At 45.6% G+C, this 25,978-nt stretch overlaps 2 protein-coding genes across 5 annotated transcripts in view; one reads left to right on the plus strand and one right to left on the minus strand.

The window, feature by feature from the left end:
• Positions 1-1,151, minus strand: part of WDR20 (WD repeat domain 20) — a 43,849-nt gene extending 42,698 nt beyond the window's left edge. Inside the window, exons 1-2 of one of the 3 annotated variants that reach the window (XM_018561097.1) lie at positions 801-1,151; positions 147-169 (exon numbers count right to left, since the gene is read on the minus strand). In XM_018561097.1, the coding sequence (XP_018416599.1) occupies positions 147-169; positions 801-1,049 (272 nt within the window). In that variant the 5' untranslated portion in view covers positions 1,050-1,151. The remainder of the gene's footprint in view (positions 1-146; positions 170-800) is intronic. The other 2 variants (XM_018561098.1, XM_018561096.1) reach the window with 2 other exon arrangements.
• A 10,183-nt stretch (positions 1,152-11,334) lies between these two features.
• Positions 11,335-22,904, plus strand: LOC108790756 (heat shock protein HSP 90-alpha-like). 2 transcript variants are annotated; one of them, XM_018561095.1, is made up of 11 exons: positions 11,335-11,481; positions 12,814-12,884; positions 13,029-13,180; positions 13,368-13,501; positions 14,848-15,162; positions 17,133-17,298; positions 17,906-18,096; positions 19,346-19,493; positions 19,605-19,873; positions 20,826-21,159; positions 22,770-22,904. In XM_018561095.1, the coding sequence occupies exons 1-11, from the start codon at positions 11,335-11,337 to the stop codon at positions 22,877-22,879; spliced, it is 2,037 nt and encodes a 678-aa protein (XP_018416597.1). In that variant the 3' UTR covers positions 22,880-22,904. The 2 variants fall into 2 exon arrangements, with proteins under 2 accessions (XP_018416597.1, XP_018416596.1); XM_018561094.1 differs by having other exon boundaries at positions 12,814-13,180.
• The last annotated feature ends 3,074 nt before the right edge of the window (positions 22,905-25,978 follow it).

Raw genomic sequence — 25,978 nt, forward strand, 5'->3', positions numbered from 1 at the left:
GGGTAGACCTTTTACACATCGCACACATGTATATGTACCAAACACTGAACGATGTCTCTGTATTAGACATGCAGCGGCTGTATAGTATATATGGTGGCTCTGTATAAACACAACTACCTCTATACGGGGCACACAGCTGTGTGTACTCAGGGCTCTCCCTGTACAGTATCTCTCTATTACAGACAGGTGCCTGTACTCAGGGCTCTCCTTGTACAGTATATACGGTATCTCTCTATTAGACAGGTGCCTGTACAGTATATACAGTATCTCTCTATTAGACAGGTGCCTGTACTCAGGGCTCTCCTTGTATAGTATATACGGTATTTCTCTCTGCATTACACACACACACAGCTGTCTGTACTCAGGGCTCTCCCTGTATAACACAGCTGCCTGTACTCAGGGCTCTCCTTGTACAGTATATACGGTATCTCTCTGTATTACAGACAGGTGCCTGTCCTCACAGCTCCCCCTGTACAGTATATACGTATCTCTCTATTAGACAGGTGCCTGTACAGTATATACGGTATCTCTCTATATATTAGACAGGTGCCTGTACTCAGGGCTCTCCTTGTATAGTATATACGGTATTTCTCTCTGTATTACACACACACACACACAGCTGTCTGTACTCAGGGCTCTCCCTGTATAACACAGTTGCCTGTACTCAGGGCTCTCCTTGTACAGTATATACGGTATGTCTCTATTAGACACACAGGGTGTAGGGCCGGCCCCTCCCCCGTCCTCCGGGTGAGCCCTCACCCCAGTCAGTGTCCCCGCCCCCCGGCGGGCGCCCCTCTCACCTTCCTGACGCCCTTGTAGATGTAGAAGTAGAGCTCGCGGCCCACGTTAAAGCAGATGCGCTCGCCGTTCCCGGACTGGTCGTTAACGTTGACGAAGGAGACGCGGACCGGGTTGGAGCCCTGCGAGTTGAAGGGGACGCGGTTGGGGCGGCTGTACTCGGAGTGAGAGAGGAGCTTGTACAGGCCTTCCCGGGTGGTGAACTGGCTCTTAATTTCGTTCATTTCCTTCCCTCCTCCCTCCGCCGCCATCTTGGAAAGCCGCTCTCATCCTGCCAAGTACCCGGATCTCCCTCAGCGCGCAGGCGTCGGCCCAACCCTCAGGGGTGCCTCGCTCCCGCCCTCCCGCTGAGTGGGCGTGGTCCGCCGGGTCGCCTGCCCTGGCGCATGCGCGCTGGCTCCCCTCCAGCTTCGCCGTGCTCCGGGTGCTGCTTGAGCGCCCTCTCGCAGGTGACTGCGAGTACTGCAGGGCAGGCGTGTGTCTGGGGCGCTGGTGTCAGCCGACGCAGATAAAAATCTCATGTGCATGGACATATCCATGAAGAACCATGTTACAGCTCTTTATTCACAATATATGCAAATCCGCCTCGATTCACACAAGCGATCTAACACACATTAAAACAAATATTTATTTTGCCAGCCAAAAGGATTTTTATTACTGTTCAGCAAGTTTTATTATTTACACAGCCTGAAACGTGTTGGCTTCCATGTTATGAGGAAATAAACATATACAATTTGGACACACAAATGGTGTGGCTTTCTTTTTTTTCTATTGCTCTTTGTAAAATTTCTACTGTTGTCTGGGTCCTCTGTGGAGATTTGTACTCACTTCCTGCCCCAGTAATAGTGGTCACCAAAACAGGAAGTAAGGGGAAATGTCTTCCCCAAAATCAGAGATGTATCTGCAACATATTGCACCCCTAGCGTCACACCCAGGTCCTGGCAACCAGTAATATCACTGGTTTCCCAGGAGCTAGGCGGGACGCCAGACAGAGAATCTCTGGTTGTTCCTAGCTGGGCAGGGAGATGTGTAAGGACCATTCACATCTCCCCTCCTGGGACGCTCTGTCAGGTATCCCACCCACATATACATCTTCCCGCCTGATCTGGTTGCTACGAGCTGGGTGGGGAGATGTTTATGGCCTTCACACATCTCCCTGCCTGGCTCTTAGCAACCTGGGACGCTCTGGTGGGTTTCCCAGGTGACGTCACTGGTTGCTAGGAGCTGGGCGGGAGACCCACCAGAGCGTCCCAGGTTGCTAAGAGCCTGCTGGGGAGATGAGTGTGGGGGAAGGGTGGAGAGGGACAAAAAAAGCTATCTCCACGGGTCGGAGAACTTTTGCTGATCCACAGAGCAGTGCCCCCACTACAAGAGCCACCCAGGGCATGTGACATATGTGCCATACCGTAGATGTGCCACTGCCCAAAATAAAATAAAAAAGTGAATGTTTTAAACCTGTCCCATTTTATCTAAAACAAACCAAAAAAAATCTTTACCTTCCATTGAGGGCCCTTTTATATAGTTGCGGTGTGTTAATGTGCATTGTTTTAGGGGCCACGAATGGGCTGCCAAAAAACTTTTATAGAGAGAACAATATCCTCTCCACGTCACATATCCAGTTCAAGGATTTTTAGAAAATTGCATTGTAGAGTGTCACCTCCTTCTGTATGGCAGAAACTGACTTCCAGTCACTCCCTGGGTGATAAATAGACACGTGAGATTTGTTTCATTCCGAATCAAAATTTGGACGAATTTTCCGAAATTCGGACACATCCCAATTTTTTAATCCAAATGCATCCGTATGTGTCCGAATCCGAATTTCCGTTTGTGAATTTCGGATCCCGTCAGAATTTTGTTCAAAATCGAAACTGAATCGGACATGTGACTTTTCTGGCCAATCAGATGTGTTTTTCGGTTTAATGCATCCGAATGGGTCTGAAGACGAGTGTTCGTTACGGCAACATGGGAGCCATATACATATAATATTAAAGGAGAACTATGGGGTTAAGGCTTTTCCCCATAGTTCTCCTTAGGGTAACGGGAGGACACAAACTAGCATCCTCCCATCACCCTAGGCTAAGTATACCGCAAGCTGTAGCTCGCGGTATACTGAGACGCCGCAGCTGAAGCGGATCCTGGCAATTATGCCTGGATCTGCCCAGCTGCGTGACCGACAGCTGGCTCTGCCTATCTAGAGGCAGAGCCAGCTGTACCCGCCCCCTCCCCCAACCGTTCCGCCAGTCAGCGCTGGTGGATCGGAGCGGGGAGGGGGGAATACAGCCCCTCCCCTGTCACGGCAGAGAGCCGTGACAGGATCGAGAGGTGAGCGAACGCCAGTATGTGTCACAGGTCGGCTAGAAAAGCACTCACCTCATAGTTCTCCTTTAAAGCTGAGGCTCCTAGACCCGAATGGCACTCAGGATCCGAATTTCCGAATTGCATTGGGGAGCTCCTGAATGCCATTCGGGTCTGGGAGCCTCAGCTTTAGTAATTTATGTATATGGCTCCCAGACCTGAATGGCATTCAAGAGCTCCCCAATGCAATTCGGATCCCGGATGCTATTCAAGTCTGGGAGCCAAATACATACACAGTGTTACTAAAGCTGAGGCCCGAATGGCATTACAGAGCTCCCAAATGCTATTCGGAAATTCGGATCCCCAATGCCATTCGGGTCTGGGAGATTCAGCTTTAGTGTTAATATGGTATATGGTTTTCTGTGGTATTCGCAACGAATATTCATAACTCATCCGAAACTGACAGAAATTTTCATTCCATCTGAATCCGAAACCCGAACCGAATTGAATTTCAGGTCCGAATCCTCAAATAACAAAATATCCAAACTGAATTTTTCCTTAGCTTACATGTCTAGTGCTAAGTGGGTGGGTCCCCCCTACTGGAATCACAGGATTAGTCCCAATGTTATAATAAGTGTTGGCAAAACAGGGAGCCAATCACATCACCAGAAAATTAGAAATCTGGACACGTTCTGTACACATACAGCTTATACACTGGCCAGATTATTATGACCACCCCATCAGTACTTCGTTTCGGCTGACAGTACGGTCTTTAAACACTTTAACAACAGCTGTTCTTGAACATTTAACGAATTCTGCTGTTTTGCTGATACTCGCTCCATGGCTCCGAGCGCCAACAATCATCCCGCGTTCAAAGGCTGTTACATCGCGTTGTTTCCCCGTATCTTCAGAAACAAATCACTTCTACTGTCGTGGTAAACAACCTGCTTCCCTATTTATAATGGTCTGGCCCGCTAGCAACTTCACCGCCAAATTATAGCTAATTTGCCTACAAACGTCAGGTGGTCATAATAATCTGGCCACTCAGTGTAGAACACTATCGGGGTCTATGTTGACAAAAATTTGGATAGCTTATTCATCCAGCGAAACATCAAAAATGTGTTCTGTGCGCTGTTGTGAAAATGGGGCTGAAACCGAATGTTGTCAGTGTAATTTCTCTTCAGGTCGAATGTTCTTCAATATAGATTAATTTCCAAAGTACAGAGCGAATGGGGACAATACCACATTATGGACACTAGATGGCACCAAGGATCACAGGAAATAAATGAGTATTTAGATACAATATTGCCATTCTAGAGACAGCTGGAAGGAATGAACATATAAATGTAACTACTGATACTACATTGATAGCAATAGATACATTTATATACTTATCTCTCCAGTGCTCTCCTGAATTGTATCTCGTTACTAATGTATATATTTCCTATAATTTTCCTCCACTCCTTCTAGTGACCATAATGGGGTATTTTTTCCTATTCAAGCTATTTTGTATGAATATCTACCGAAAAAACATTCGCCGGGAGGAAAAACTAGACTAAGGACATTTGTTTTTGCATAATATTCTAACAACTTGCACAGAACAAATGTACCTGCAGTTTCGCTGAATGAATAAGCTATGCCATTTTGTTTTATAAAAAAAGCCCCCTATAGGTGTTGCTATAGTAACAAAGAAGTAACGTTTTATTTTTTTGGAAGTTACAGAAATTCCAAGCTGGATTCAGAGTGAAATGGTCATTTTTTCATAAAATTAATGTACATATAAACCCCATAAACTGAGTTTCCCTTTAGTAAAGCACTGTGAGGGGAATTTATGAAAGTTGGAGCAGACAGAATCTGGAGCATCTACCCATAGTAACCAATCAGCTTTCATTTTCAAAGTGTAACTGAACAAACCGACACGAGAAGCTGATTGGTTACTATGGGCAACCACTCCAGATTCTGTCTGCTCCAGTTTTGTTAAATCCCCTTGTGTATCATAAGCAATTGCTATGGTATTTTAATATATATATATATATATACACAGAAATTATTTATTTATTTTCATCCCTTTGTTGCATCTCAGTGCTGCTGATCTCCTGCAGCCACTTCCTCACTGCATGGTTCCGCCGATGTCTGTATGGCATTTCTCAGGGTGGGTTTCCTGATGGTAACAATGGCAGACCATGCCTGCATCATATGTGTTGAAATGGCCTCTTGTTGCCTTAAAGTGACTCTTAACTCAGGAGTTAAGGCCTCATTCACACCAGTAACAGTGCATTCCGGCCCGATTCTGGCCAGAACGCACTGCACCGCATTGCGGCCGGCTCACTATGTTGTGGGGCAGGAGTGGGTGTGGTGGTCTATTGAAGTGAATGGCCCCGTAGCCACTCTCTCCGGCCGCAATGCGATCGGCTGCATGGGTTCGCAAGGCAGATTATGCCTGCGGTCCGGTCCAAACAAAATAGTGCTTGCAGCATTTTGTTCGGACCGGATTGCAGGCATAATGTGCCTTGTGTTCCTGTCCCCAAATTGCATTGGGGAGCTCCCAAATGCCATTCGGGTCTGGGAGTCATATATTACTAAAGCTGAGGCTTCCAGACCCGAATGGTGTGCGGGAGCTCCCGAATACAATTTAGACGTTTGGATCCTGAATGCCATTTGGGTCTGGGAGCCTCAGCTTTAGTATTATATGTATATACTGTATATGGCTCCCATGTTGCCGTAACGAAAATTCATCTTCAGACCCATTCGGATGCATTAAACCGGAAAACACATCTGATTGGCCAGAGAAGTCACATGTCCCATTCAGTTTCGATTTCTCAAACGGAAATTCGGATTCGGACACATTCGAATGCACATTCAGTCTATTGAAGTGAATGGTACCGTAGCCACTCCCTCCGGCCGCAATGCGATCGTTCGCACGGGAACACAAGGCACATTATGCCTGCAGTCCGGTCCGAACAAAATGCTGCAAGCACTCTTTTGTTTGGACCGGACCACAGGCATAATCTGCCTTGCGAACCCATGCAGCCGATCGCATTGCAGCCGGAGGGAGTGGCTACAGTGCCATTCATTTCAATAGACCGCCTAGCCCCCTCCTGCCTCACAATATAGTGAGCTGGCTGCAACGCGATACATTGCGTTCTGGCCAGAATCGGGCCGGAACAGGCTGTGTCTGGTGTGAACGAGGCCTAAATCTTAAAAATACATTAAAGTTCCTTAACGATTAACAACAATGTATCTTATTTGTGTATCACTCGGCTGTAGATCCTCCAATCATTTCTGAATTGGTGCCGACACTGCCCTTCCTTCTGGGGGGGGGGGCTACTTTTGTTCCCATGCTCCCTGTGTGTGTTGTAATGTAGTCACAGCCCCAAGCTCACTCCGGGATGGACTACAATCTCATGTTTAGTTTACTCATTTGTAATGAGATTGTAGTCCATCCCGGAGTGACCTTGGAGCGGTGACTACTTTACAACACACACAGGGATCATGGGGAACAAAAGTAGCAAAGAGATGATTGGAGGATCTACAGCCGAGTGATACACAAATAAGTAATAATAAATAATGTTCATAGTTAAGGGACTTGAATGCATTTTAAAGATTTAACTCCTGAGTGTAGTGTCACTTTAATTGGGGGAGCGTATGACAATGAGACAACACAGGAGCACAATTAGGAGACAGACAGACAGAGTGTTGTCACCCTATTACAGGAAGTTCAAGTCTTCATAGCGGGATCGCCAGGAATTATTTTACTGAAAGCTACAAATTAAAAAATACTGAAAATTTTTTTGAAATGACTTTACCATGTTATATATTATTTAGGATTGTACTGATTGGGTTTTCATACACTTTGAATTGTAAAATGGCTCGTGTAAGTAATTGCATTTGTTATAAAACCTTTTAATACACACTAAAGTAACCCTTTAGTAAAAGTGGAGTTACCCTCTAAGTATATATCTAACCGAGTTGTGAGTTTTTAGATACGTCCTTATGTGCACTCGGTGCTGTGCTAGTATTTTTTATCATAGCTGTCTACTAGCCTAGAATGAAACATGATATGTACTGGGACCGGTCACCGAGCAGCAGCCAGTCATGGCGGCCTCTATTTATAGAGCACCAGCAGCGGATAGTGACCATTCCTCCACAATGACATATTGCCAGCTGTACCCTTGAACCTTCTGGACTATTCCAGAGCACAAGCCTTATTGTCTGCACTGCTGCAATCATTCTTGATACTCCTCGACTTTCATGGCAGCGACATTCCACTTTTCCCTGTGCAACCAATAATGGGAAATGTAATATTGTCACTAAAAATCATACTCCAGATTTTGGTGGATGCCAGCAAGTTGAATTACCCAAGGAGGCTGCTCATATTACTTAGGGATGCCACTGGCAGGATCTCTGCACACGAGTGCCCAAGTCCAGCCACTTACTGCTGCCATTTTCAGGGTCATACAATCCACACTTGCTAACATTTTTAAAGGGTTAATTTCTTCTATCTGTCAGGGACTGTATTGGTGAGATCTCTGCACACTTACTGTGCCCATTATGAGGGGCTCCCACCATCCCAGTGCTGAGTTCTTGGGTCTGCACACCTACTCTGCCCAATATGAGGAGCTCCCACCATCCCAGTGCTGAGTTCCCGGGTCTGTACACCCGCTGTGCCCATTATTAGGGGCTCCCACCATCCCTGTGCTGAGTTCCCGGGTCTGCACACTTACTGTGCACAATATGAGGGGCTCCCACCATCCCAGTTCTGAGTTCACGGGTCTTCTCACCTGCTGTGCCCATTATTAGGGGTTTCCGCTATCCCTGTGCTGAGTTCCCGGGTCTGCACACTTACTGTGCACAATATGAGGGGCTCCCACCATCCCAGTTCTGAGTTCACGGGTCTTCTCACCTGCTGTGCCCATTATTAGGGGTTTCCGCTATCCCTGTGCTGAGTTCCCGGGTCTGCACACTTACTGTGCACAATATGAGGGGCTCCCACCCTCCCAGTGCTGAGTTCCCGGGTCTGTTCACCCGCTGTGCCCATTATTAGGGGCTCCCACCATCCCTGTGCTGAGTTCCCGGGTCTGCACACTTACTGTGCACAATATGAGGGTATCTCACCATCCCAGTGCTGAGTTCACGGGTCTTCTCACCTGCTTTATCCATTATGAGGGGCTCCCACCATCATTGTGCTGAGTTTCTGGGTCTGCACAACCGCTGCCCCTAATATGAGGGGTTTTCGCTATGCCTGTGCTGATCTCCTGGGTCTGTGCACCTGCATGCCCATTATGAGGGGCTCCCACCATCATTGTGCTGAGTTTCTGAGTCTGCACAACCGCTGCCCCTAATATGAGGGATTTTCGCTATGCCTGTGCTGATCTCCTGGGCCTGTACACCTGCATGACCAATATGAGGGGCTCCCACCATCCCTGTGCTGAATTCTCAGGTCTGCACCCCTGCTGTGCCCAATATTAGGGTATCCCACCATCCCTGTGCTGAATTCTCAGGTCTGCACCCCTGTTGTGCCCAATATTAGGGTCTCCCACCATCCCTGTGTTGAGTTCCCAGGTCTGTATACCCGCTGTCCCCGACATGAGGGGTTTCCGCTATCCCTGTGCTGAATTCCCTGGTGCACACATAGTACAATGATACCCTTTGTGGCTCTTAAGGAATATATTTAAGTGCAAAGTATTTGTGCCTGGAGTTCAGCTGTCAGGAAAACCTCACAAGACAACTTCCAGCACCGGGGACCCACAGACAAATGTAGATATGCAGTAGCTATTATTATCCCATCCCGGGTGTTCCATCACATGTTCTTCTATGACATCTGACACCCCCTCCTGGAAGCTTCTACTTCTAGTACCTTCCAGCTCTTTATAGAATACACTTCCAGAATGAGCCGCCTCTGGTATATAAGAGTGCTGGGAAACCCGTGGCTGCAGTGACCCCAGAAGAACACAAGGCAGGAGCACAGCTCATCATACAAGCTACTGCTAGAGGGATACAAAGAAGACACATGTACACCTAGAGGGATACAGAGGAGCTGCGTAAAATAGAGGATTAAAAGAATTACAGAAGAAGACAAATTGCTGTCACAGGGAACAGAGAAGGTTCAACCTATTGCAGAGAACACAAGGAAGAGAACAACCAACTATAGTACAGAGACCTAGACCAACTACTCACAGACCAGGTAAGGAGAGTTGCTGGGAGAGGTGCCCATATCATAGTTGAGACTATTTCCAGTGGGGGGGGGTTCAGTAGCTCCTATCTTAATTTTGGTTGCCCCTGTCTGCCTGATATCTTGTGTCCGGGTTTCTGCTGCCATGAAACCTGGACACAGCATTTAAAACCCGGACTGTCCGGGTGAATCCTGGGCAAGCGGCAACACTAATTCCAGCAAGAGTGAACTATGGGAAAGACAGTGGAGAAAGCAGCTCTGATGGTTCAGAAAGTTTTTGGTGGACCGATCATCCAACACATTTTTTGTGGGGGGTTAAGTGCATGCATGCTCAGATGTGACACAATCATGGGGCCTTTGCAGTTCTTGGTTGTGTTCACAAGAATTTGCCCCTGCTGCAGCCTCTCACCTTGAGACAAAGTTACAGTCTGATCACTTGGGAAGGAAAGACTGAGGAAATGCTTACTGCTGCCTGCAGCAGATTAATTGCCTCATCTCAGACTAGGCATATTCACTTAGCTTAGCATATTATTATTGGTATTTATATAGCGCTTTACATAGTGCTCATTCAGATCAGTCCCTGCCCTCGGGGAGCTTATGGGCCCTATCTCACATGCATGGCCAATTTAGACAGGGGCCAATTAACCTTCCAGCATGTCTTTGGAGTGTGGAAGGAAGCCGGCGTACCCGGAGGAAACCCATTGCAAGCACAGGGAGAACCTGCAACATGCCAACTCTTTGCAGATAGTGTCCTGACCAGGATTTGAACCAGTGGCCCCCCCACGGCTGCACCACGCCAGAAGTGCTAACCACTACGCCACTGTGCTGTCTGCATATTCCTCTATTTGCAAAAAATGATCGAATACACCCATAATGCATTTATTCTCTTTTTTTGCACTGGAGCATTGCAACCGCGATCAGTGGATCACGTGTGCAATGCGCAAGCTTCTGTGGACTGTTCCTCCATCGCTAGGTCTGTTCTGAGGTACGAACCTTCAGTAATAAAGCTGGAGGAAGTAATCAATGGATTACAAGTCTGGTGACATTACCCCACTTGCATTCCATTGAAAGCTATGAGCTCCTCTGCACAGTTAGGGTTGCCACCTGTCTAGGATTCACCTGGACAGTTCGGGTTTTGAATGCTGTGCCCGGGTTTCATGGCAGCTGAAACCCGGACACAAGATGTCAGGCAGACAGAGGCAACCAAATTGAGATAGGGGCTACTGGCCTCCCCACTGAAAATAGTCTCAACTGTGATATTTACATATTAATGGGTGATTCTATTTACATACGAAAAAGCCGCAGCTCATTCTCCCAAAAACATTTCTGTGCGTCACTAGAGTGTTCGGGTTTCGATGGAAGAAAAGGTGGCAACCCTAGCCACAGTGGTTTTTTCATTCAGAGATCCTGTGAATGTAACTGTGATCAAATGATGTGGTTGTGCACGTGGAGCCAGGCAGAGCCACGCCAACTGAAAATAATGCAAAGGGAAGGGGCGGTTATCATGCTATTGGCTACTGCAATTTAAAATAGCCAATAGCAGGCTCACTATTGCTGCTGGCCGCTGGATTTTAGGTCTATTGCGGCATTTGTTTGGGGGGGGGGGGGGGGGGAGCAGCACCATGTTTCATGTTACACCCTAAATATAGTTGTTAGATGGAACATGGATTGAAAGGTGAAATTCCTTTTAGGGATTTTTTCTTTACGATAAAAGGTGTAATTTTTAATTATACTGTTACCTTCTATTGTAACATGTCAGGAATTTATCCATGCAGACTTGTAAAGTTACTAAAAGGTTCACTTTAATTACAGCCATGGCTGCTTTCTCTGTGAAATAATACGTGCTTGAAAATGTTACACGACTGATTCCATGGGACAGGGGATGGCACTATAGGTGCTCTGGATAGTGGCTGGCTATGTATTACTGCAAACTCTATGTTCACAAGGAGACTCAGTGTTAACCTTTGCCTATAAGAAGTGCTGCATTGAGGATAACGGCTCAGCTTTTAGACCAGCATTTCACAGGGCAATGCCATATAACATTGCCATATTTTTCCCCCGTTCCCAGGATGCCTGAAGAACATAAAGCAATGGAGGAGGAGGTGGAGACCTTCGCTTTCCAGGCTGAGATCGCTCAGCTGATGTCACTGATCATCAATACTTTCTATTCTAACAAAGAGATCTTCTTGCGGGAAATCATCTCCAACTCATCAGATGTAAGTACATTAAACAAAATACATGTATCAGTATTCCATCTCTGCTCCATCTGAACATAATTGCCATAAAATGATTATCTATATGCAGGGCTTCCTTAAGAATTGATGGATATAATGTTGTTTCTATATACTAGTGGTGGGCAGAGATTTCGTACCCATTCACAACCACTGAGAAAGATGAGGATTGGATTGTGTAAGGTTTCCACAGACGGCTAAAATCAATGATATTACAAAGAGATTGTCCAGCTTTTTGCTTTCTCTCTTTGACCAACTCACAAGCTACAGGGTAGAAGATCCCTTCGCTTTAAAATGTATGTCTAGCCAAAACTTAGAGAGACTTCCCCTTACTTTCTGTCCCGGAAACACATAATAAAGTCAGTAGAAATCTCCCCAACGAGAGAAGAAATGCCCAAAATAGGTGTCCCCATTGGAAGATTTCCCTGTTCTGGTGACTACGCTAAAATTTTGGATCTTCCATCAGTTTCTGCCCTGGAGATAATAGTCATCAGGACAAATATAGAGGGCAAATCTCCCTACTGGAAACGCCAATAAAAACCAGATAGGATTTTTTCCCCTATTCTTTCCAGAACTATAGAATAACAGTTTTGGGTAAAGACAGGGCCGGATTTCCCACAAGGCCAACCAAGGCCTGGCAGAGAGGCAGAAGGGAGTAGAGGGGCAGTCCGGAACGGGTAGTTGTTTTCTACATTTAGCTTTGCTTTGGGCAAGCAGAGCTAAATGTACAGCTAAATGTACAGCAGGGAAGCTGGCGCTTGTTTTGTATGATGCAATGTCACTGGCCCTGGGTAAAGACACACTTTAAGATTGGTTGACTTGCCAATGCTTATTCTTAATAAGACATCTGCCAGACTATGACTACTCTAGCACACCATAAGCGATCCTCAGTAGAATGTTATATATCCTGGCAGCCACTTGAAGATAATATCGGGGTTAGCCTTTATTATCATTTTTATTGGATATATTCATTAGTGGACAATGGCAACTTACAAACGGGTTACCCAATGGCCTGACTTACCCAATGGGGGTTTTTTTTATCTCTGGGAATTCCAGCAGCCAGAATTTCTGACTGGCGGTCCCGGCACTACCTCCCTTTCTACCATCATCATATGCAATACAAAATCAAGGTGTCTCGCTCCTTGTGATGCATGATCCCTAATACAAGTTTAAAAGACAATCCAGTGGCAGAGTGAGTCCCCTAGTAATGGTTGTGGTTTGCAGAAGGAACTGTGAACTTTGAAAGCTGTTTATAGATCTTGCCTTATATTTAACGTACTGTTAATAACTTGGCCTATAAATATTTTGTGCTTTCAGGCTCTGGATAAGATCCGCTATGAGAGCCTCATTGACCCCAGCAAGTTGGATTCTGGGAAAGATCTGAAGATTGACCTGATCCCCAACAGACTGGAAAAAACGCTGACTATAATTGACACAGGAATTGGCATGACCAAAGCTGATCTCATTAACAACCTGGGCACCATCGCCAAATCTGGAACCAAGGCTTTCATGGAGGCTCTGCAGGCCGGAGCTGATATCTCCATGATTGGTCAGTTCGGTGTGGGTTTCTACTCTGCCTATCTCGTTGCTGAGAAAGTGACGGTGATCACCAAGCACAACGATGACGAGCAGTATCTCTGGGAATCATCAGCTGGAGGGTCCTTCACTGTCAAAGTAGATAAAAGTAAGTGGTCTCTCTTGTTTTCTGCTGCTATAATGAGATGGTAAAGCGAGCAATGTTGATGTGCAATGCTACAATCCATAGCAACCATTCAGATTTTACTATATGGCGGTCAGATTAGCAGAAGAATTGCTTTGTCATATCTGTTGTCAGATGGGGCAATTAGCTCTGTTATCTTTTGCTTTGTCAGGTGAATTTCCAGGACGTGGTACAAAAGTTATCCTGCATCTGAAGGAAGACCAGACTGAGTACTTGGAGGAAAAGAGGATTAAGGATGTTGTGAAGAAACATTCCCAGTTCATTGGCTATCCCATCACTTTGTATGTAAGTATCTGTGAACTGAAATGCTTTGCTATTTCAACAAAAATAGGGAAATCAAAAGTCCAATCTCTCTATCGAATTTCCATGTGTATGGCCATGGATTTAAGGCTGCAGATAGCACATTGGGCCAGTTAAAGTATTGTGTGTGCGCCAAATATTTGGAGAACGGAAAACAGCTTTTTTTTTAATGTGCCAAATGATAGTTAAATTTGAAGGGTTGAAATGAAAAATATGACTAGTACAGAAATTGTAAAAAATAAATTGCAAGTGCGACTTTTTTGCACAAAACAGTAAACCGAGGTATCTCCTGCACACCATACAGCAATGGAGACCGTTGATAATGATGGTGCTCGTAGTGACAGGGGCGGACCTACTGCCGGTGTAGCCGGTGCGACTGCACCGGGGCCAGAGCCTAAGGGGGCCCAGTATCCGATCTAACGCAGCCCCGGGGCAGAGATGGGGCGGGGCGCCGGATACCATCGGATCGTGCAACCAGTGGGCCCCCCCATCTCTCCGCCGGGAGTGTCAGATTATCAGATTGGTATCCAGCGGCCAGCAGGCCACCCCATCTTTGCACCCGGAGTATCGGATGATCCGACACTCCCAGCGCAGAGATGATGGGGCACGCCAGCCGCCAGATACTGAGGAGGGAGCCGAGAATGAAAAAGCCTGCAGGCACTTCATGGGGCCACCCTGGGCCTTGGCCGTGAGGACCCAGCAAGCAGCTGCCTGAGTACACGGGTGGTGTGGATTGGGGGGTTTGTGTTTTCTTTTTGGGGAGGGTGCGGGGGGCCCGAAAAAGAAAATATCTTGCACCAGGGCCCTTTGTTCCCTAGGTCCATCACTGTGTAGTGATGTCCACGGATGGACCCGTGCGAATCCAGAGATTGAACAATGTAGATCACACTTGTGACATGCTTCTTTGAATACAAGGAAAACTTGGATTTATCTCATCCCTTGTGTGCTGGTGGTCTACATTGTTTATTTTTTTGCACAAAAGTCTCACAATCTGCGTCAAATAAATAACGGTACAGAAAATGAGTTTGTCAGTATTTGGCGCAATAGAGATGCCCAGTAGTGCGATAGGAGGATGATGGCACAACACACTGGTACATTCTGCTACATGCCAAATAAACTATATGCGCTCAGCCATAATACTTTATTTGACATGAGATGCACCAAAATAAGACGCAACAATTCACATTCCTCAACATCCGCCAATCTTAGTTTATCTGGCCCATTATGTAGTCTGTCTGCAGGCAAATAGTGCTTATTGAAATGCTCCTCTAACACTGCTTGCTAAACCTGCCATGTCAAAGGACCCAGGCTGACTCAATTTCATCACACAGGCAGAGAAGCAGCGCGAGAAGGAAATTAGCGACAATGAAGCTGAAGAGGAAACTGCAGAAAACAAAGCAGAAGAAAAAGACGGCAACAAAGAAAAGCCAAAGATTGAGGATGTGGGATCTGATGAGGAAGAGGACGCCAAGACTGAAGGCAAAAGGAAAAAGACTAGGAAGATCAAGGAGAAATACATTGACCAGGAGGAGCTGAACAAGACCAAACCCATCTGGACCCGAAACCCCGATGATATCAGTAATGAGGAGTACGGAGAGTTCTACAAAAGCCTCACCAATGATTGGGAGGACCACCTGGCTGTGAAAGTAAGAAGTTTACTTTGTAACATTGCTCACTTAGCACTGATGACATGCAAAGGAGCCAATCAGAACTCAGTTTACTGGAGTCACATCAATGAAAGATGAATTCTGATTGGTTCTTGTGGGTTACTGCACTTAACACTCTGCTCTTTGTCTTGCTGTAGAATTATTATTATTATCATGTATTCATATGGTGCCATCATAGTTTCCTTCCTTTCTCAAACCTTTTACTGCAGATGAATCCACATTTATCAATAATTTTGAGGTCTGCTAAAAATTATGCCAACATTTCATGTTACTTTAGCATGATCAGTTAAATGTAGAACATTTTAAAAGGAAGAGCCAAGAAAATTGCACAACTAGAGTATTGGATATCCAGAGTGGATTATCTCTGCTTCCAACACTCCCCTTCTCTACACAGCAATAATAATAATAAAATAAAATAAATAATGATGGCCAAAAACTGTGAAAATTGTAATTGTTTTCAGTGGAAAAGGGTTCCCTCACATTGGTGGTCAATGGAAAAACGCCCCCTTACATAGGTGGTCAGTGGTGAAAAGCCCCTTCACATTGGTGGTCAGTGTAGAAGTGACTCCTTACTTTGGATGGCAGGGGGGAATCCATGCCCCATTACACTAGTGTTCAATGTAGTTCTGAAAATACATTGCTTGGAACCCAGAGGAGCCTTTGGATGAACTCTGGGGATCCATGGAATCCTGGAGGAGAAAGCCTGCAGTAGAGTATACAATGAACATAAATACATTGTCAACAAACATAACAGACAACCAAACTGTGACGGTATTGCTTATTGGAGCTTGCACTCTTATAAATAAAAGGGACTGATACAAGGGCATATCAAATCTCAAAGGCTAAGTCTGTAAAAAATAAGTCAAGGCAACTGGACTTGCTGTATTTTTCTTGAAGTCGTTTCACTGGTCATCCAACCAGCTTTCTCAATTCAGAATGACTTGTACAAAAAATTCTCTGGGAATAAATATGGTGAATGTTGTTCCATGATTAGATGACTAGTGAAACATCTTCAAGAAAAATACAGCAAGTCCAGTTGCCTTGACTTATTTTTTACAGATATACCATGGGTGAATGAGAATCTTCACAGACATATGAAAGAGTAAGGATGGGTATACTGTATATATCAATGTATACCAAATATATTTGCATTGGACAAGTATATGATGCATGCAGGGCCGGTGCTAGACTATTTTGCGCCCTAGGGAAGACCTGCTACTTGCACCCCCCCCAGCCCCACTTCCAGCGGCACAGCCCCCAATCCTCCCCGTGACTAGTGGCAGCACCGACCCTGGATGCATGATTAATTGGATAATTCAGTGTATTTAGTGAGTCGTGTAAAGTTTACCTTAAAGCCTTGGTTCTCAACTGGTGGGTCGTGACCCAAAAGTGGGTCGCGACCCCATGTTCAGTGGGTCGCCGCATGCTATCCTCTTTTCTAGGTGAGAGGCTTCTCAGCCTCTCCCTAGCCTCCCCCTAGCGCAGCATTGACGGTTCTGACACCGAGCAGCCATTCAAAATATGCTGCTCGGCACTTAGTGTCAGCTTGAGGTGGGCTGGGCTGGGGGTATAGCAGCGAGGGAGCTCCATCCAAACCTGTATTGCTTACAGCTCCCTCGCATGTTCTGTAGAGATGCCTGGACTGGGGTGACATCACATTCTGGCTCCTGTCACCTCTACTTGGTGCGCATGGGAGCTGTACAAGCAATGCACGTTTGGATGGAGCTCCATGACAGCACAGCAGCCCACACCGCTGCGACTTAGGTCGTGACTTCATGACCGTGGACAAATGTGGGTCCTGGGGTCTCACAGGTTGAGAACCACTGCTCTAAAGTATGTCTCCATCATTTCTTTTCAGTTTTCATCCTTACTGTATTCATCTGGTTCATGCTTGATACATGAGCCTCAGTATTCCTCCATGTGTGACAAGCCTTACTGTTGTTTTTCAGCATTTCTCCGTTGAGGGTCAGCTTGAATTCCGGGCTCTCCTCTTTTTGCCTAGACGGGCGTCTTTTGATTTGTTTGAGAACAAGAGGAAGAGGAATAACATCAAGCTCTACGTGCGCAGAGTGTTTATCATGGACAGCTGTGAGGATCTCATTCCAGAATATCTTAGTAAGTTACTTTTCACGTTTCCTTTTGTGATATTACAGCAGGCAGGTCAAACTGTAATGAAAAAGAGTTCCTGCCCAGCTGGGTGTTTTTGGGTGTCTGTCCACCTTTGCGTGTCCCAGCTCCTCCTTTTACATTCTACCTAATGTAAAAAAGGTCAAATTCCAGCAGGGACAATGGGAGCACCTTGTAAAAGGTAAAGCAAGTGAACAGGCCTGGGAACTTAGCTCAGAGATCCCACCAACAGAATCCCCCAGAGAAAGAGTAGACTGCCTTCCAACACTGAAATAACAGTTTTGGTGGAATGACACTTTAAGTGAACCTGTCACTTGAACAAAGAGAGCCTAGCATGTTGTGTGTGTTTTGCTCGGGATCATCTTTCTCTCCATGCCTCTGTGCTTCCTTGCCTCTGTGAAGGTGTAAGTATTAGTAAGTTTACCTGTTGATAGAAAAGTGTGGTTAAAAAGCAGAATAAGGGGTCAGTGGTAAAAAGTACCTACCATCCAGGGAGAACAGAGGGAAAACTTTACATAGGTTCTCAGGTGACTAGGTGGTAGGTACACTATCGCAGATTTGAGAAGTGCCTATCTGATCATCTGTTGTCTGGCAGGCTTCATCAAAGGTGTAGTGGACTCTGAAGACCTACCGCTGAATATTTCCCGCGAGATGTTGCAACAGAGCAAAATTCTCAAAGTCATCCGGAAAAATTTGGTGAAGAAGTGTCTGGAATTGTTCACAGAGATGGCTGAAGACAAAGAGAACTACAAAAAGTTCTATGAGCAGTTCTCCAAGAACATAAAGGTAGGAGAAGAGTAGTGAAGAATGGGGGCACACAGCAACCAATCATGTTCAGTGCTTTGATTTTAATAATGCACATTCGCAAATTAAAGAATAAGCGCACATTGGTATGTAAATTCTCTAATGTGGTTAAACCATTCTTAACAGCTTGCAATCCTGAAATAAGGGAAAATTGTATACTTACCTTTCGGTAATTTTCCTTTCCTGATGCCACAACATGGCAGCATACAAATGGGTTTAGCTCCGCCCTTCACCAAATCACAGGCCCAGGTATACTATAAATTAAAGCACGCCTCACAAGGCCACCATTCTCTTAACAAGCACTCAATGCGAAAGCCATGGGAGGATCCCATATGCTGCCATGTATTGGCATCAGGAAAGAAAAATTACCGAAAGTTAAGTATCCAATTTTCCGTTTTCCTGACACCAACATGGCAGCATATGAATGGGACATGGCAAGGAAAAACAGGGGAGGGCAAAAGTTGAGATATTTATCTAATTTACACAATTTTTAAACACATTCCGAACCAAACTTCACCTGAGCATTGAGGACAGAAAAAAGAATGGTGGCCTTGGGAGACGTGCTTTAATTTATAGTATAACTGGTCTTGTGATTGGGTGAGGAGCGGAGCTAAACCCATTCGTATGCTGCCATGTTGGTGCCAGGAAGGTAATTTTTCTGGTCCAACTTCTCTGAGGAAACAGTAGCGATTAATATTAAAAAAAAAGAAATCAAGAATCCTGCAATTACACTGTTGCATTAACGAAGACATCTGCCGAAAACCCTCTGGTTGTGTTTGCTTATTTCTGGGGCCTGGAAAGCTTGAACATCTATAGAGGTGCACAATAGGCTTTTATTGTTATAGCTGCTCCTGAATTTTCAGACGTCTGGGTCTGCTATCATCCAACAGAGAGGAAATTTGAACTGGCACAGCGGCCATTGAGGTTTCCAGTCAGTAGAGGTCTATGAGAACAAAAAACATTTTATTGGCAAACTTGCTTGATTTGCCAGGATTTATTATAGCATCAGCGGTAGAATATACTGTTCACGGTAAACATGGAGGGTCCCATACAGATAGGAAGTTGCCAGCTTAACTGAGAATACGTTCAATATAGCTAAATTGGTAAAGGTCAAGTCTGGGAAATATTGCGGTCTTATGAATAGTTATTTTTGCTTCGGTGACATAACACTCAATAAATATCATTTTTGATCAACTATCATTAATAAAAGTCCACTGATTTTCAATTTCAGCTTGGAATTCATGAAGACAATCAAAACCGTAAGAAGCTTTCCGAAATGTTGCGCTACCACACCTCAGCCTCTGGAGATGAGACGATTTCACTAGCAGACTATGTATCACGAATGAAGGAGAACCAGAAACATATCTACTACATCACAGGTAGGCCCTGATCTCCAAATATTAGTTTGTTCCATGTTCTAGTCTCAGCTATTCAGAGGTGCCTTGCGTGGTTCATCATTCATTACGCTCTTCTCTTCTGTCTGTGCGCAGGTGAGACCAGGGAACAAGTAGCCCATTCTGCCTTTGTGGAAAGGCTTCGTAAACATGGTCTTGAAGTCCTCTACATGACGGAGCCCATCGATGAGTACTGCGTGCAGCAGCTGAAGGAGTTTGATGGCAAAACTTTGGTGTCTGTCACTAAAGAAGGTTTGGAGCTTCCAGAGGATGAAGAGGAGACGAAAAAGAAGGAAGAGACCAAAAACAAATTTGAAGATCTCCTCAAAGTCATGAAAGATATCCTGGACAAGAAGGTTGAGAAGGTGAGTTTGTCTTGTATCTCAAAATAAATTTTTATGACTAAGCACCTTCCTATAACTTAACACTAGGGATGCACCGATACCGGTTTTTCGGTATCAAGTACTGATAATCTTTTTCCGGTACTCGCCAATACCGAAACTCACATTAAGGAAGCCAGGCGGCATGTAATGACTCGCCACCCGGCTTCCCGATTAGCAGGGAACCCTTCTCCATGCTCCCTCATGACCAGGTGACGAGGAAGCATGGAACCGGCTTTCTGGCAAATCAGGAAGCCAGTTGCCGTGTAATGACTTGTTGCCAGTCTTCCTGATTAGTCGAGAAGCCGGCCAATCAGGAAACGGCAACGAGTCATTACTCGTACTTGCCCAAATGCTCTGATGCCTAGCCTGATATCTGAGTTTCCGGTATCAGGAAGCTGGGCAGCCAGTCATTACATGCTACCCGGATTCCTGATTGTCCGGGAACCTGGCTCCATGTTCCCTCGTCACCAGGTGCCAACTTTCTGGCCAATCGGAAAGCTGGGGGGCGGGTAATGACTCACCGTCCGGCTTCCTGATTGGCCAGCTTCCAGACCAATCAGGAAGATAGGTGGCGAATCATTACACACTGCCCGGCTTCCTGATTGGCCAGGAAGCCGGCTCCTTGCTTCCTCATCACCAAGTCACGAAGAAGCATGGAGCCAGCTTCCAGGCCAATCAGGAAGCCAGGCAGCATGTAATGACTCGCTGCCCAGCTTCCTGATACTGGAAGCTCAGGTATCAGACTAGGCATCAGAGCATTTGGGCGAGTACGAGTACTCGCCCAAATACTCAGCTTTGGCACATATACCAATGCTAGTATGGGTGCATCCCTATTGAGCACCTTCATATTTTTGATATTAAGAAATTTCAAATAGTTTAATTTAGATTCTCAAGTGTTTCTGATTTGTATTTCATCGACATTTGTGTTCTCCAGGTGGTGATCTCCAACAGACTGGTGGAATCTCCGTGCTGCATAGTGACCAGCACCTATGGATGGACAGCCAACATGGAGCGTATCATGAAAGCTCAGGCCCTCAGGGACAACGCCACGATGGGTTACATGGCAGCCAAGAAACATCTTGAAATCAACTGTGATCATCCAATTGTTGAAACTCTGAGGCAGAAGGCTGGGGTGGACAAGAATGATAAATCTGTGAAGGATCTGGTGAATCTGCTTTATGAAACTGCCCTGCTGTCCTCTGGCTTCACCCTGGAGGACCCCCAAACGCACGCCAACCGCATCTACAGAATGATCAAGCTTGGATTAGGTGAGTGACCGCTTATACCACATTTTATCACAGGAACATGTTTCCCTATTTCAAACTTACTGCGCTCAAGCCACCTCCAGCCTGGGATGGCTACTTTAAAGTGAAGCTCCATCCAAACAGCTAAATATATATCTGAGATGCGTATATATGAACTAAGTACCTGTGAAAAATCCACCTTTCTTGTACTAAACAGTTACATAGCAACGGTCTGCATCCTTTATAGATGAAAGATCCACTTCTTTACATTTCCTGCTATAGGTAATCCTATTGCCATTTTATGTCCACCCATTCAATGTATACACTGTGGCTACTTTGTAATTTAGTGAACTATTGCTGTGAATGTGTTTGAAGCTGTCTGGGAAACAAACTGGCTGTGCTGCCCTTAGCAATCTGTTAGCCGTTAAAAGGATCCTCATGCTGTTTACACTTGAATGAGCGCTCTCCCTCTTCCAAGACAGGTGCAGTGCTCCCTCGGCTACCACAGCAGCTGAGCGCAGCTTAAAAGTACAGGGCATCCTTGACAGCATAGTACTTTTTATTGCACAGCTGAACTAACATTTAAAAGCCCAACAAGAGCCAAACTTTTACTTTAAGTGACACTTAACTCGGGAGTTAAATCTTAAAAATACATTCAAGTACCTTAACTATTAAAGGAGAACTATGAGGTGAGTGCTTTTCACTCACCTCATAGTTCTAGCCGACCTGTGACAATGAGACTCTCACAGGTCGGCTCAGTAGATCGGGAGGTGAGCGAACACATACCGGCGTTCGCTCACCTCTCGATCCTGTCACAGCTCTCTGCCGTGACAGGGGAGGGGCTGGATTCCCCCCTCCCCGCTCCGATCCGCCAGCGCTGACTGGCGGAACGGACGGGGGAGGGGGCGGGTACAGCTGGCTCTGCCTCTAGATAGGCAGAACCAGCTGTCAGTCACGCAGCTGGACGGATCCCGGCACAATTGTCGGGATCCGCTTCAGCTGCGGCGTCTCAGTACTGCGGCGTCTCAGTATACCGCAAGCTACAGCTCGCGGTATACTGAGCCTAGGATGACGGGAGGACGCTAGTTTGTGTCCTCCCTTTACCCTAAGGAGAACTGTGGGGAAAAGACTTAACCCCATAGTTCTCCTTTAAATAGTATGAGTATGTGCTAGGGATGCACCAATACCAGTTCAGATACCAGTGTATATAGGAGAACTACCAGGGTTGCAGCGGTTGCAGCTGGGACCAGACTCTGGGGCTCCACCACTGTCATGAAATCATTAGTCGATATTGTTTTAGAAAAACTGTCACATGACAATAAACAAAAATGTATCAGTACTTGTATCTGTGAGTACTTGGGCAAGTACCAGTAATTGCAAAAATGGTATTGGAGCATTCCTTATATATGTTTATAAAAACAAAATCATACATTAAAACAGAGATGTCCAATTCCGGGAGCTCCGTGTGCTCCTTACAAATGACAGCTGCCTCCTAACTTTTGAATGTTTCTCTAGTCTAGTCGTGGAGCTCAAAAAGTATCTGTACTTGTACCGAGGACGGTGCTTGGTATCGGTGCATCCCTAGTATGTGGACTTTGATTGGAGGCTCATGGACCTTCTCTTTCTTACTACAGGTATTGATGAAGATGACATCCCTCAGGAGGAAATCACAAGCCCAGTGATAGAAGACATGCCAGCACTAGAGGGCGACGATGATACATCCAGGATGGAAGAAGTAGACTAAAGACTAAAGAATTTTTGCTCTTAGGGTATTAGGTGCTGATGTGTACATTATGTACAGTTTCCCTAATTTGTTTACAATATACTATTTAAAGAAAAGAGTCTTATTACCTGGCATGATTCTATTGGAGGAAGTTAGCGATTTATCGTGTGTCTTTCTGATATTAAAAGATTTTTATATTACTTTTCAACAAATAAAATACCAATAAAAATAATTTTTAAAAATTAGAAAAAAAATAATTCAAATCATTGACATCAAATCAAGTGCATTGCGACTACTTTGGCAGTGGCAGTGGCCTTGTGTTCAGCATGTTGGCTTTTTATATAAGCCACATTGTTACCTAAACATATTTTGCTATTTTTATTTTTGTTAGATGAGAATCATTTTGGTAATAAAACAAGGTTTTTGTAGCAACTTTTTGTCATGTTTTTTTTCTTAATTCCAAAATTAATTTACATAACAAATTACTTTTGTTTTCAAAATGTGCAGTTTTGTAAATATAGCAGGTTTTCAAAAAGGTAAAACTTCAGTTTTGTAAAAAAAAACAAAAAAACCTGAAATAATGTTTTCCAGATTAACTAAATATATTGAAGGCATGTAAACAAATGTCATTGAAGAGTGTTACCTGTCTCTGTTCTGAACTCTGAACTCCAGCCTTATCTTCAGTCTTGGGCATTTGTACCGGCTCCTCTCCAAGACTGAAATGGCTTCCTCTGATGTCACTGCACACTGTGAGCTCCTCAGAATGTGCATTAGAAGCTGCAGAATATCTGCAATCAGATATAGCCCAGCTTATTTCCCAGGTTGGGGACCTAAGGCATCATCTAGTACTTTCCTTTCCAGCCTGACTGCCCCTGGCTTGCCCCTTTCATTCACTGGTTTTCAGATCTATCAGTCACGGAGCAATGTACGGCACCTTGCCGACCCCTCCCACCAGCCATGATCTGCCTTGCATTGCATAGAGAAACACAGATACTCAGTGATGATGTCACTGGCTCTAAAATAAGACGTTATAAAAACAAAAAGGTTTTATTCAAAAACTGAATTAGTATGTGGAGGAGAAAGGGGGAACCAAAGAAGGCAAAATATAAACAGATTGAATTTCGGCTTTAAAGGAGAACTATGACATGAGTGATTTCCACTCACCTCATAGTTCTAAGCCGACCTGTGACAATGAGACTGTCACAGGTCAGCTCAGTAGATCGGGAGGTGAGAGAACACATACAGGAGAGAGCAGAGAGCCGTGACAGGGGGAGGGGCTGGATTCCCCTCTCCCGCTCCGATCTGCCAGCGCTGACTGGCGGAACGGACGGGGGAGGGGGCGGGTACAGCTGGCTCTGCCTCTAGATAGCCAGAGCCAGCTGTCACTCACACAGCTGGGCGGATCCCGTCATCTAAGTCGGGATCCGCTCCGGCGTCTCAGTATACCGCGAGCTGTAACTCGCGGTATACTGGGCATAGGGTAACGGGAGGACGCTAGTTTGTGTCCTCCCGTTACCACAAGGAGAACTATGGGGAAAAACACTGACCCCATAGTTCTCCTTTAAGGATCATAACTCCGCAGTTGCTGAAACTGAGTGCTAAGTGAAAGGATGTGCCTACAGTAATGGCAACATTGTTCCTAGTGTTGTAATACAGTAGCTCCCCCGCCACCCCAGCAATTTGCATTGTCTTTTGGCAAGAGGTAAAATGTATTTAGCGTGCATCACCTCAGTCAGCAAACAGAACCCTCATGAAGGGTGCACTTTATTGCCCCCCGAAATGTGTTGGCTTGTTGCCTTGGACTTTTATGATTAAATTTATACTTTTGGACTCCAAAACATTGGTGAGACTCTCCTATATTTCCTATGCTTCCTGGATGCTATCCAAAGTGCCCCTCTGTGGCCCTCTAATGTATGAAAGCTGCCTAACCAAAGCCACTGCACTCTAAATCGTATACTTTACCCCCGTGCACTGCGAAGTAAACCATTTTTAGATCTAGCTCCTCCTACCTACACCTTTTAAAACAGTAAAAACCTGACAGTGGTTTCTAACCCTTTCACACTTTTAGATCCATTATAAGATTAGGTTCACACCTGCGCGACACCCGGGACGCGCAATCGTATGCTAGTGCACACAGCGGTTGCCGCGCGCCCCCATTGATTTCAGTGGGGTTACATCTGCGTGGCAATCGCTAAAAAGTACATGTACCTTTTTTGCGACACATGGCGCGTGGCTTTTTTAGACCGACCCCTCCCACCAGCCATGATCTGCCTTGCATTGCATAGAGAAACACAGATACTCAGTGATGATGTCACTGGCTCTAAAATAAGACGTTATAAAAACAAAAAGGTTTTATTCAAAAACTGAATTAGTATGTGGAGGAGAAAGGGGGAACCAAAGAAGGCAAAATATAAACAGATTGAATTTCGGCTTTAAAGGAGAACTATGACATGAGTGATTTCCACTCACCTCATAGTTCTAAGCCGACCTGTGACAATGAGACTGTCACAGGTCAGCTCAGTAGATCGGGAGGTGAGAGAACACATACAGGAGAGAGCAGAGAGCCGTGACAGGGGGAGGGGCTGGATTCCCCTCTCCCGCTCCGATCTGCCAGCGCTGACTGGCGGAACGGACGGGGGAGGGGGCGGGGACAGCTGGCTCTGCCTCTAGATAGCCAGAGCCAGCTGTCACTCACACAGCTGGGCGGATCCCGTCATCTAAGTCGGGATCCGCTCCGGCGTCTCAGTATACCGCGAGCTGTAACTCGCGGTATACTGGGCATAGGGTAACGGGAGGACGCTAGTTTGTGTCCTCCCGTTACCACAAGGAGAACTATGGGGAAAAACACTGACCCCATAGTTCTCCTTTAAGGATCATAACTCCGCAGTTGCTGAAACTGAGTGCTAAGTGAAAGGATGTGCCTACAGTAATGGCAACATTGTTCCTAGTGTTGTAATACAGTAGCTCCCCCGCCACCCCAGCAATTTGCATTGTCTTTTGGCAAGAGGTAAAATGTATTTAGCGTGCATCACCTCAGTCAGCAAACAGAACCCTCATGAAGGGTGCACTTTATTGCCCCCCGAAATGTGTTGGCTTGTTGCCTTGGACTTTTATGATTAA

Source organism: Nanorana parkeri, unplaced genomic scaffold, assembly GCF_000935625.1.
Source record: "Nanorana parkeri isolate BGI_ZX_2015 unplaced genomic scaffold, ASM93562v1 scaffold499, whole genome shotgun sequence".
In the NCBI taxonomy this organism is placed as follows: Eukaryota; Metazoa; Chordata; class Amphibia; order Anura; family Dicroglossidae; genus Nanorana; species Nanorana parkeri.

Coding starts and splice junctions, on each gene's coding strand:
- LOC108790756 (XM_018561094.1), top strand. CDS start 11,335: ATGCCTGAAGAACATAAAGCAATGGAGGAGGAGGTGGAGACCTTCGCT. Junction 13,502..14,847: donor GCTATCCCATCACTTTGTAT/GTAAGTATCTGT, acceptor TTCATCACACAG/GCAGAGAAGCAGCGCGAGAA. Junction 19,494..19,604: donor ACATATCTACTACATCACAG/GTAGGCCCTGAT, acceptor GTCTGTGCGCAG/GTGAGACCAGGGAACAAGTA.